This window comes from Zonotrichia leucophrys, unplaced genomic scaffold (assembly GCF_028769735.1).
Source record: "Zonotrichia leucophrys gambelii isolate GWCS_2022_RI unplaced genomic scaffold, RI_Zleu_2.0 Scaffold_37_701697, whole genome shotgun sequence".
Classification (NCBI taxonomy): Eukaryota; Metazoa; Chordata; class Aves; order Passeriformes; family Passerellidae; genus Zonotrichia; species Zonotrichia leucophrys.
In genome coordinates this window covers 263,629-277,001 of record NW_026992242.1, presented here as the reverse complement: position 1 = coordinate 277,001, position 13,373 = coordinate 263,629, and the positions used below count along the sequence as shown (strand labels likewise).

General features: G+C 36.8%; 1 protein-coding gene across 1 annotated transcript in view; it reads right to left on the bottom strand.

Annotated features, from left to right (window-relative positions):
- Positions 1-13,373, bottom strand: part of LOC135460386 (E3 ubiquitin-protein ligase KCMF1-like) — a 145,519-nt gene that overhangs the window by 39,420 nt on the left and 92,726 nt on the right. The window contains exon 2 of the mRNA XM_064737200.1: positions 3,995-4,162. Within this exon, the coding sequence (XP_064593270.1) occupies positions 3,995-4,162 (168 nt within the window). The remainder of the gene's footprint in view (positions 1-3,994; positions 4,163-13,373) is intronic.

Sequence of the window (13,373 nt, the reverse complement as noted above, 5' to 3'; positions counted from 1 at the left end):
TGTAAGTAAAAGAAAAGGGGGAAATATAGTAGAGGTGGCCTTTGAGTCCTACTAAAATAGATGTATTGTACTTGAATATCTGTATATAGGCCTTGCCCCGGTAGGTCCCAGTTGTCCTTCATTGGGCTGCAGCTGTGGCTAGTGAAGATAACTGGGATAAAAGGGGGTGGGTTGGCCAGTCAGGGAGAGCCTTGCAGGAGCCCTGACTAAGAAGGAACAACATGCAGAAGAAGGAGTGCGTGCTGTGAAGATCTGCAGCCATAAGAAACCACTGAGGAGGTATGGGACTCTAGAAATATGATAACAACAGTATGGGACTCTAGAAATATAATAACAACATTCATGACCTAAGAAAGGATTACACTCAAAGACCTAATGAATCTATAATTAGTTAGTTAGTTTGTCTTTAAGATACTGCAGGCAAAACTACAATTTTAGACAGTAGTAAAGCAAAGCATTTAAGATCCTTGTCACATGATCCCGTCATCAACCAAAAAATTATGAGGGGGGCTAACCCTCACAACCTCTAGGCACAGATCCTAGAAAGTGTAGCACAAAGATACCTGTGTGCAGACAATCTCTATATGCAACAAACTCAGTAGAGGACCATAAAACAAAAAATTCAACACTTAAGAGAAATAGTAGTAGCAGAGATTGTCTTCCCAGATGATGTACACACTATAAATCCAGACTTAATACCATATACATCCATAATGTAGAGAAACTTGTACGACTTAAGCCACAAAAATACGCTTCTGCTTTAAGAATAATAAAGCAGGATGACAGTAAAGAGACTGTACTTAATATAGTGAAAAAGCTCTGAATGTATACAAATGCTATACATAGCCCAACACATACCAGAATCACAGCAGTAGAAACAGGTCTGCAAAAATTAGAAGATAAGATAGAAGAAAATCACAAAAAACTCAAAAAAGAGATTAAAAAAAGCTTTCTCCGAATCTCAGCAATACAAATCAGAAGTTTTAGTATTCAATACAGAAGTTCTCCAGATAAAGAAAGTACACCCCACAAACTGAGCTGTAGTTCTTCCTATGTGATTGCAGAAAAAACATGAAGAGATAAAATAGAAAATTTACTACTGCTCTAACACAACAAGTACATGAATTAAAGAAAAGCAAGACTCAGAGAAGTTCCACCAAAAGGGAAGCAGCACCAGTAACCCATAACCAAACTGCCATATATGATGATGATGACAATATTTTCTATCCCCTTAAAAAAACCTCTAAGACATATACTCAGGGAAAGAAGCATAACCAGGCTTAGAAGGGCCCTGCCTCTAGCCAAGTAGAGGCTAGAGAAAACCGTGTTTTTTAGACTGTATCAATTCATTAGCCTGACACATCTAAACCACAAAAATATAAAGCTTTAGTTGACACTAGTACACAGTGCACATTAATCCAATCAAGATGTGAGGGCAGAATCTGTTTCTATTACTGGTGTGACAAAGAGATCACAAAATTTTACTTTAGTAAAAGCTGAGGTAAGCCTGACTAGAAAAGAGTAAAAGAAACACCCTATTGTAACTAGCCCAAAAGCCCCATGCGTTTTAAGCATAAACTTCCTCCAAAGTAGATATTTCAAAAACCCCAAAAAACTCAGATAAACATTTAGAATAGCTGCTATAAAGACAGAAGGCATCAAACAATTAAATGCCTTACCTAGACTATCAGAAAACCCATCTGCAATAAGACTCATAAAAGTAGAAGAGCAACAAGTACCAATTACCACCTCAACAGTATACCGCCAACAGTACCAAACAAATCAAGATGCTGTAATCCCCATCCACAAAATAATCCATAAGCTAGAAAGCCAAGAGGTAGTCAACAAAACCCACTCACCCTTCAACAGCCCTACTTAGCCTATACATAAATCTAAAAGAGAATAGAGATTAACTGTAGACTACCGTGCATTAAATGAAGTGACTCCACCACTAAATGCTGCTGTGCCAGACATGCTAAAACTCCAATACAAGCTAGAGTCCAAAACAACAAAGTAATACACCACTATCGATATTACAAATACATTTTTCTCCATTCCTCTGGCAGCAGAATGCAAACCTCAGTTTGCCTTCACCTAAAGAAGCATACAATACACCTTAAACCAACTACCTCAAGAGTCGAAACACAACCCCACCATCTACCATAAAATGATCCAGACTACACTAAAAAAGAATGAAGCTCCAGAACATCTACAATATATTAATCACATCATTGTGTAAAGACAGCAGCAAAAGTGTTTAAAAAAAGAAAAAAATCATCCAAATTCTCCTAAAAACCAGCTTCACCATCAAGAAAAACAAAGTCAAGAGACCTGCTCAAAAAATCCAGTTTCTAAGAGTAAAGTAGCAAGATAGACAACGTCAGATTCCCACCAACGTCATCAACAAGATCACAGCAATGTCTCCACCATCCAACAAAAAAGAAACACAACCTTTCCTAAGCACCATAAGTTTTTAGAGAATACACATTCCTGAGTACAACCAGATTGTGAGCCCTCTCTACCTAATCACCCACAAGAAAAACACTTTCCACTGAAACCCTAAACAACAACAAACCTTTGCCCAAATCAAGCAGGAGATTGCTCATACAATAACCCTTAGCCCAGTCAAGACAAGACCAGATGCAAAAAACGTGCTCTACTCTTCAACCAAGAGCCCATAGTTTGTCCTAAAGCCTTTAGCAAAAAGTACCTAGTAAGACTCAAGGCCGACCACTAAAATTTTAAAGTCGAAGCTATAGAAAGTCTAAATCCAACTATACTCCAACAGAAAAGAAAATTTTAAAAGCCTATAAAAAAGTCCAAACCACCTCAAAAGCAATAAGCACTAAAACACAACTCCTCCTAACACCCTGTCTACCAGTGCTGGGATAGATGTTTAAACAGACAGCAAACAGACAGCAGGACAGAACTCTCCTTTATTTTAGTTAGTTTTAGCTGGCTAAGGCAAAGAAGTTCCCTAGACTATGGTTTTTGTTTCCTTTTCTTTAGACCTGTTTAAACGTGCTCTAAACTGAACACCCAGAAGAGCACCGGCAGCTCGCACCTGTAACCCACCAGGCCGAGCCTGGGCTGCAACATTTCCAACGCCAGAAGGACTGATAAGAGACTGAATAAGCCAAGCTGCAATCCAAAAAAGAAACTTTTCTGAATTTATCATCTCTTCTAGAGCAGCAAAAGGTTTTATTGTTTAATATAGTTTAAGTTTTATTGTTTGATAAAACGTGGTTTTTCCACTTTTCTCCAAAGAAGTGTTTTTTCCTGAACCAGTTAGAAGAAAGGCCAAGTAAATCTGCTTTTCTAGAAAAACCCCTTTGAGGGTTCTCTCCCAAATTTGCCCTGAACCAAGACAGCCTTCTAGGCTTAAAACAGGTATATGAAGAAATAAGCATCCAATGTTTTAAATGCAAAGATTTGTTATGAAAGTATATCCTGAATTGTAACATTCATGTTATAAATATGATGTGATAGAAATTACTCAGGGAAGAAAACCAGTAATTTAGAGGATTACTTCTTAGCCCTTGCCACTAGTCTTCCACATTCAGCACAGCCTACCACTCTTGCTGCATTAAAAACCCCTGATGAAATTACAAAACAACATTTTCCCTAAACTCTCACTATTATTTCTTTTTTTCACTATGGTACTTTCTGGTAGAACATATTAAGGGAAGGAGGGGTGGGTGCATGTAGTTTTGTTGCACCTTTTGAATTGAAAGTTAATTTAGGAGCAATCCTTTTTATCAGATAGCTATCTAATAGCCTGATAATGTGCTGTGTGCCAAAACACTTAACCCAAAAGAATAAAACATCTTTCATATGCTAGAACCAAAGACAGAACAAGCATTTTATCAGGAGACAGGAATTTGCTATGATTTTCAGCATGCTATTTGGAGAGGAAAAAGTTCCCAAGTAGTGAAATAAAATACAAGTTTTTAACTACTGCAAACAGCTTTAATATAAATAAATTATTACTTACCAAAATCTACTCTTGTTAGTATGCACTGCATTGGATGGTCAGTTGTATGCCTTGTTGTTGTTGCACCACTCTCATAACAAGTTGCGCACAAATCGTAATCGTAGCAAATTAAACACTTGTATCTGCGACCTCGAAAATTTCCTTTTAAACATGCATCACAGCTGACACCTGTGAACAAAGAAAATTGCTTGAAAACAACAATAATTTCACATTGGTTTAATGATACAGATTTGTTGCTATAGCCCCCAACAACGAAAAGAATTCAACCAAGAAGCTTTTATGGAGCTGATGTACAATAAGACTCAATTTTAAGCATATTTATATCTTTACAAAGGCAGTAATCATTCAAAGTGAAAGTTAAAGTAAAATAAAATCCAGTTAAGCACGCAAAATGATAATTTGTTAGGATACAAATTCTTTTTAATCACTTTTTTCCACTGTTCGAAAGCCTGGTTCAAAACATTCTCAAGGTTAAATATAAATAGTATAGTTTGTGAAAACAACAAAGCAAAGTCCACAGCAGACCATCCCACAAGTCACACAAAACCACACACCACCACCACATAACACCACCCCTCCCTGGCTTTTGTGTTTATTTTTATAGTGTCTAATAATTAAATTCTGAAGAATACCAGAACCATTTTTCACGACAGAAACATATCCAAGAGCAGAAATTTAGGTCTTCTATTTTGAAGTACAGAATAACTTTGACTATATCTTAATTTTATGTTGCATCATCTCTTCAGCTCCTTCCTTTTGGAAGTTCAAACTCTGTACGGTAAATTAATCAGTCACACCGCCTGGGTCAGGAAAAACCTTCATTATCTTCTAAAGGTTTTTGCAATTTTTTTCTGTGTCATTTTGGTACTCTGCTGTTAATTTAGATAAGGGCATCATCATCTTTTCATCTGTCAAGGCCCACAAAAACTTCCATCACTGCAGTAGTAAAAGTAGTAAATTAAAGGCCTTCATGATAATATCTAGTGTGTACAACACATGCAATATTTTCATTGAAGTCCTCCTTTAGGATCAATTTAAACAAGCTTTTCATAGTTCAGTGCAAATGCAGAAAATTTTATAGAAACTATGTTATTGAAAGAATGCACTGACATTGACTCCAAGAGGATTAGTAGAGGAAGATCATCACAATCTCAAGACTGCAAATATCCCAATGATCATTTCCTAATTATAAACTCTATTATCAGATAAAAAGCTACTATTAACACAACTCACCACTACTGCTTCTGATGTCAGGTCCAGGGAGCAAAGTTAAATTACATAGAGAGAATTCTCACATCTCTCCAAGATAGTATTTCTTCATATCATTCTAAAATACCATGTTTTCATTTTGATAACCTGACAGCAAGTGGCATAACACACTATTTTCATACCCTTTTATGTAACAGGAGAGAAAAGCATCAAGAAAAAAAAGCCTCAGCTCTGTTTTTTAAAATCCATATACTGCATCAATTAAAATTATATAAAATTAATTAAAATTTTAGAAGTTTGCCCCTCTACACCTTAAAAACAAAAAAAACCCTCCTAACCCCAGAACACTGAAAGATAACGGAATGCCAAAGTGAATTGAATGCATCCTAATTAATCTCAGGTGTTGAGGAAAAACACACTCTGGAGGGGTTCAATTATAAGCAGGGAACAAAAAGAGCAAACCAATAAACAAGTTGTGAAAAAAATTCAGCTTCTTCATGAAGTTCTGATTTACATGATGTGACAATGACTTTTTAAAAGCTTTTAAAATTATTTCCTATTCAGCAGAAACAGTTTTCCTGCACCTTCTTCAGAATGGTCTCATGGAAATGATCAGAAAAGAAAAACAACCTGGCTTATTTTCAAATAAAGTTTTTGATGCATTTTACATTAGAAATAGCAAGGAGACTTTTTCAGTTTTTCTACTGTTAATTGCCAATACACAAGTACATATGCGGACTGATGAACAGACCCAAATAGTGACATTTATACCAATGCACCCTCTCTTCACTATCAGAATAAATATGGCTACCAGGTTTTGTTATAAAACTTGCTGCTTGTTGTCCTGGATAACCCAAAATGCTATTATATTCCATAGCTATCTGTGCCCAAAAATTGTTACTGTCTCTTTAAGACCCTGTGGCCAGAAAGAGAATAGCGGGGCAGGCAGGGGGGGGTCCCTTTTTTAAAGCAGGGTTGCCCAAGCAGAGCGGTTTTTTTCCCCCGTGGCATTTGCTCAACGCGGAGGCATTCCTTTGGGTTTTTTGGATTTTTTTTTTTTTTTTGAGAACATGTGTTTCTTGGTCTTGGACTGCCTAGGGGCAAATTCTGGGAGTGCCGGTCTGCACTCGAAGCTCTGGGCCGAGTGGAGCGGAGCGGCTCTGCTCCAGTCTGAGTCGCCCCAGCCTGCCAGCCAACTGCCCTAATGAGAGCAGGGCAAAGTCCCTCCACGAGTTCTAGCCCTTAACTAAGTGCCAGCCATCTGAGTGTGCCAACGGCATTCGCTGACGGAGTTGCCTCTGCCGGATGGCAAGGGGTGAAGGGGGGCTAGCGCCATTTTCCCCTTCGTCTCTAGAGCCATGCGCTCGGCTGCAAGCCACCACATCTTGGGGGGGCGGAGGTGGTCACTCCTGCAATTTAAGTTTCTCTTTTGATGCCTATATAACTTAGGTCAAAGTTACAGGGTGCTTATATTGCTCGAGTTATAAGATATCAATATAACCTGATATCAGTATAACCTGAATCACTATTTTCTATACTTATATAACCTGAATCACAACTTTTTATACCTATTATTATAAATATTGGCTTTCACATTTATTTATTAACTTTTGTTTTGCAAGTTATTATTTGTTAGGAACAAAAATTCTGTTGATTTTTTTTCTGTGAGAAAAAGGTTACCACTACTGCTGGGGTGCTGCCTGTGTTATGGTAATTAAGGGTCGTCGTTGTTAATAGTTGGTTTTGTATCGGTAAAAGCCCTGGCTGGGGCGAGGTAATGGCCCTTCTCTGAGACAGTGAAGGGTGGAGACCTCCCCGAACAGTGAGCAGAAGAGACTTTGGAGGGGAGGGATATGCAAAATACTCCAAGGACCAGCATGCTGTGTGGGACCCCTATTCTAAATGCACGGAGAAAACCCCAAAAACAACGAGCCACCTAAGAGTTAAGAGAATGGAGTGATGTCTGGACGTGAGGAGCCGAGTGCTGAGCCTGCAGAGATGCGGAACACCTTCGGAGTCCCTCTCGCCCTGACCATGGGAGTCGTCCCGACGCCGGGACCGGACGGGAAGGGGCTGGGAAAAGTAACAACGGACGGGATCACCACGCCCTAAAGGCTCCCACGAGGACCTAATCCCCACCTCTGCCCCTAGTAGACAAAGCTGCGCATATCCTCCTCCTCTAAGTCGTCCTGGGAGAGATGATGGGAGACTGCAGCCCCGCTGAGCTGCCCAATCCTGAGCTGATCACTTTTAATAAAGGCATTAAATAGGAGAAGAAGTCTCCTGGCCCTGTTTATTTCATTATTGATCACAAAAATCCTGATATAGTACAATTTGTAATTACTGCTTTTGATTTAGTATAATCTGTCAGTTTATGTATGTACCATTTAGCTTTTATAAATAGTAGTGTAATATTTACTATTTTAGACCATAGCATAATAGAGGCTGTAAAATGTTGAAATGCTTTTTCGTGTAACTAACTCAGAAAATAGTGTAAAATAATTAGGTGATTTCCCACATTCGGGGACTATCTTATCTGAAAGACAACAGAAACAGAAACCAGAGCACAAAAAAAAAAAAAAAAAAAAAAAAAAAGAATAATTTATTGACTCACGTTATCAGGGAGTGAAAATACAACAGGATGGAACCACAAGAAGAAATAAAATATATTAGTTTAATCTATAAGATAGCATGAAGACAAGTCAAAAGTTAAAACCTGTTGGAACCCTGAGAATTTTAGACTTTCTGTGCTGAAAGGCACAGACCCTCAAGAGAACACTACATTTGACCTGAGGCCATGGAAAAGGCTTCCAAAAATGAATGATATAACTGGGATTATGGGTGTGTAGTTTGAATAGAAGTGTATAATATCACATGGTGGAAAACTTATAGTTTAAGGTTCTTACAGATGGGTAATGAGATGATTTGCTCTTGCAATTAAGGGATGAATATTGTGTGAATATTAACAGAAGCTTTATTGATGTATAGTTATGTTATTGTAATTTAAATGTCCTCTCTTCTCCCCATAGTTGCCTTCCACACAACCCCTCGCCCCCCCCCCCCCCCCCGCGCGCCCCCTGTATTGTTGCCATCAGACAGCCTGGGTTGTCTAGGACAGGTAGAAAGAAGTTGCGCACGTGTGCCCCTTACATGGGGCAGTTGGGAATGGAAAAGCTTGTTGCTGGGTGAGGGGAGAGGCCGCACAGCATGACAACACCTGACCTGCCAATCAAGTTACAAGAAAGCAGTCTCCACCAATAAACATCAAAGAAGAGTTGACTGACAGAATATGGGAGGGGCCAGGGTTGGCTGATGCAAACCCCCCCCCAGGAGTATAAAAGGCGAAGCATCCATCTTGAAGATGAGCCAGTCACGTGGTAGGGAGTCACGAGGGCAGCTTTCAGGCCCGCTTTTCCTTATTTAGTCCTTTTGTTGTATTTTTGTTAAGGTTTAATAAACCTTTTAAATTCTTTAAGTAATCAGCCATTTCTCACAAGGTTTTTGAATATAGTAATATATATAAAGCTAAGATGGATGTTTTAGGGTGGTGGCTGGTTGTTCTTCTTCATGGGTTTGGGTGGTATTTTGTAATTGGACAGAAAAGTCCACATTGTGTGACACGAGTGATTAGTTATTAGGTTAAAAGTAAAAAAAATATAGGTTTCACTTCTTAATTGCATAGTTTTTCTTTAAAAGACCTTGTAGAAATAGATATGGGACCATTTTTGTAGCTTGTTAGTAAAATACTGTAGAACTCACAGCTTGTAAGACTGTGATATAGATAAGAAATAATAAACATCTGAGTCTGAACACGAAATACCATCTTGAGCACTTTAAATCCCGACCCTGACAGAGGCAGAAAAGAAGCAAAAGCACCGACAAAAACCAAGCAAAAGAACATCTAAACTCAAAAGAATGTTTGAATATGTTTAAACTCTTATGAATATACATGTACCTCCTGTAATATAACAATATATAGAGAACATAGTTTAAGTTAACGGCGTACTTTTGGCAAATAGTCAAGCACCCCAGTGCTAGATTTTATCCCTTTTATCCTTTAATAAACTTTTATAAAAATTTTAAATAGTAAACCGTGCTTCTCACAATTTGGAGGTTCCACTGAGATAGCACCTCATTTCCATATCTCCAGGAGATCCCAAGTGAGTGGTGCCCTGCTTAGTTCAGCAGCTCAACTGTGCTCCTCCTGATGTTATTGGTGATAGCAGGTCTGACACTCAGTAGATAAAAGGGATAAAAAGAAAAGGGGAAAAAAAGGTTCCCCAAGAAACTGTGGCAATTGTCAGCCCCTAAACTGTGCAGGAAGACCTATACAGGTAAGTATAGTGCGGGATGTGGGGGGGTGGTGGGGGAGGGAATGCAAAACCGGGAGAATGAATGGTGTGTGTGTGAGACATGGACTGGACCATCCAGATCTGCGAAGAGAGTGCGAAGCCCATCTACCTGCAATTCCATCTCCCCACGAGGGGGCCAGCCAGCAAAGGGACAAAGCAAAAGGGAGGGGGACCAAGTGAATCCCGGAAAAATTGTAAGAAATTACTATAACTCGATTCCGCGTGTAGGAACAACAGCTCTAGTCAGTACTGCACCGGGCCCAGACTTGATGTACATTGGAGCTTAAACCTGATACTGTAAGTCCGTGCTTAAGTATAGGGCTGGGTGAGTCACCGGAGTAATTAAGGATGTTTGTGTGTGAAACAGTAGTTAGAACAGCAAGCTGCAAAAGGTGGGACATGAAGAGGTTCTGATCCTTATCCAAGGAGACTCAAATCAAGAGTTTAGTAGAAGTTATTCCACTTAAAGAAGCATTATAAAAGAGGGGTTTCTGAAGAAATTTAAAGCATTTTAATAGATAGGACCTATTAAAAATATATTAACACCATATTAAATAACAGAGGTACCTTAGTGTTGTGTGAATGTGTGAATAGAAAATGAAGATAGTATATATGTTTTACGTCTTGTGAAATTGATGAATGTAAAGATTTTGGGTTGTAATTTTCTGTTTAAGTTGTAGACTCAAATGTGAACTTTTGAATATAGTGTGAGTGTAAAATCTATCATAAGAAATAGTACTAAACATCCACACAACAGACGGCCTGATTCCGAGAGTGTAAAAGAGTAAATTAAGAATCAGAAATCAGGCATTGAAATGTCCTAATTTCTATAAAACTGTAAAAAGTAAACAATCCAAAGATAAAAACTGCTTTGGGAGAGACAGTGACTGAGTCACAACAAGCAAAGATAATTAAAATAGTGTGCAACAAACAGCAGTTAGTCCTCAGAAATTAGAGAATGAGACACAGGCCAAGCCATAAGAGGACCCCCAAGGGAAAGCAAAACATGGAAAACTGTGGAACAGTGGTTATTAGGGGGTTTGAAGAAACAATCCCATGGGCTCAGAGTGCCCGCGAGACATTTGCTGAACAGCAGAAGAATGGGAAGGCCCCAGCCAAGGAGCTAGAGAAATTAAAAAAAAAAAATAAATTCAAATACAAATCATAATACAGTGACTAGACAAGCCTTATTGAAGATAACTTCCATCATTCATACTAAGCCAAGTTAACAAAACAAGAAGCTAAATGATCTATTAAAATAAGTGCAAAAAGTATACATATGCAAAAAGATGAGAAGGGAGTAAGGACAGTAACTAAAATAATGGCAGCTGCTGTTATGGGGGAAAACCAACTTGTAAGAACCCACTCCCATAAAGAAGTGAGACACCAGTCAGTGCAAAAAAAAAAGGAAAAAGTCTTTAAAGAGAGTAAAAGGAAATCCAACCACCAAAGCCCGATCTGTCTTTATGGCAAAGAAAAAGGACATTTAAAACAAAACTGTCATCAGAGTGACCTAAAAGTTTTAAAAGACACTTAAAAAACTGACAAATAAGGATTTCAGGAGCTGTTTTCAGTTTTTCTTTCCAAATTCAAAGCCCCCACTAACATCTTGAGCTTTTGCCTTTAAAGTTCTCTTATATTCCTTTTAAAAATACAATAACTTAAGATAAACAACTTATTAAAAGCAATACTAATCATGAATAGTTTCAGTTATTATCTTCTAACAACATACTAAAAATTTTAAAAATAAACTATATATTGCATTCGCAGAGTGCTTTAAGAAACACTATAGTTCCATTGAAAACAGTTCCTTTAAACCATGTTTATTACTACTTTACTTTTGTTTGTGATACTGAGTCCCCTTTAAAACACTAGTTAAAAGCTTATATAAGACCTAACCTACCTTTTTAAGCCAACTACACAAAAATTCAACATAAGCAAAGAAATAATTTTAAATAATAGTAATATTATATAAAACTACTGTGAAAACCAAAAAGCATGCCCTATCATTGTTAATATTTTAAAAGAATTAGCTTACTGTTGTTAATCTTATTAGCATTACAAAAACAATCACAGCAGTTGTCAAACCTCACTATAAAGCTCAAAGATTTTATCTCATTTCTTATTAACTTAAAACTCAAAGTCTTTGACAAGCTAACTCTTATTATCAAATAGCCTTAATGCCCTCTCTTCTAAATTCTCTTGTTAATCAAGTTAAAAAAAAACTACTTATTTTTATACAAATCACTGAGGTAAGCTACCTTTTATTGATATAGACTGTTTATACTCTTTCTATTACCATCTCTTCTCCTCAGAACTAATAGCATTCTTAATGAAAAAAGTTCATGCTTTATTTAAACATTATTAAAAAAAAAAGAAAATAAAACTATGTGAATTCCATACATTTGTGAAAAATATAAAAGTGATACAATTTTATTTGTCTTAAGCATTAGCTAGTGTTTAATATTCTGTACAAAGAAGTAAGTTTTTTATGATCTTGCCTAACATCAGTTTATTTTTTTTAACTTTTTTCTTTCTTCTTCTTCTTACACATTAAAAAAAATACCCTGAAAACATTTAATAAGTTACTTAAATAATCATGAGTATAACAAAACACTTTTTTTTTCCTGAAAAACTAGTTATTTCCTTTCCTAGATGCCCATTATGGGGCATTAAAAAGGAACCTATAGTCATAAGCATAAAATTCTATTTTTAGCTTTTATTAATACATAATATCATTTTATTACATTACTTAAGTAATACTTTCACTATAGCCAATGAGAAAATATTTAAAGCCTTATGCTGTAAGCTGTTTTCAACTGAAAAATTCTACACTGCACTTTGCTTTTAGATGAAAACAACTATTTATTGTATTTTTGAAAATGTTTTTTTCTCCTATAGTCTTTTTTCCCCTTGAAATATATTACTGTGCATTCGTTCCAAATTAACCAAATAAATCAAAACTATAGGAATCAGTTTTTAAACTTTATAATTTCTAAGTTTTCGATTTGTAAATTGTTAAACACTAAGTGCTCTCAAGGTGTAAAGAGTAAAACCTTAGAAAAATATTTTATAAAGAGTGCTCCTCGAGAGAGACTACTCCAGTGTTTATAACTTTGATTTTGTTTAATTCAGTATAAAATACACCTTCCCAGAAAGGGGAGTGAGACTTTTAGGAATCAACTGTGAAAAATGCGTATTTTATGATTGGCTTTTTGCAAATATTAAAAGGAATATTATATGTGTTATGTTAGAAAGTTATGCTGTATTATTTTTCTTAAGCAGTGTGTTAAATATAGTTTTAGGTTATAACATAATGTTAAAATAGAAACTATGCTATGTAAGATACTTTTTTTTAAGAGAGGACTCGCACTGAGATAGCAGCCACAGGACACCTGAATCTTTCAGAGAAAAGGAATTTATTGCTCCATTATCAAGTTCTTCCCGCCTCCCTCAGCCCTGAAGATGCCATTAGGATTCAGAGGAAGAAGTTGACACTGACCTGACAAAATCCTTTGTTTGAATGGAATTTATGCATCATGTATGAGGTGTATGAATATGGAACAGACTATTGCATTTAAGGGTTAATCCTCTGTTAACGTGTGTCCTTTTTTGGGCTTATTTTGCCCAGAAAGAGGTACCCGGACTGTCCCTAACTCTTTGTTTTTATTGTCTCGTATTGTCTTAATCCCATTTGTCCAAATTTTTATTACTGTAATTTTATTACTATTTTTATAACCATTTTATTACTATTAAACTTTTAAAATTCTAAAACCAAGTGATTGGCATTTTTCATAATTATGGTAGCAGAGGATGGT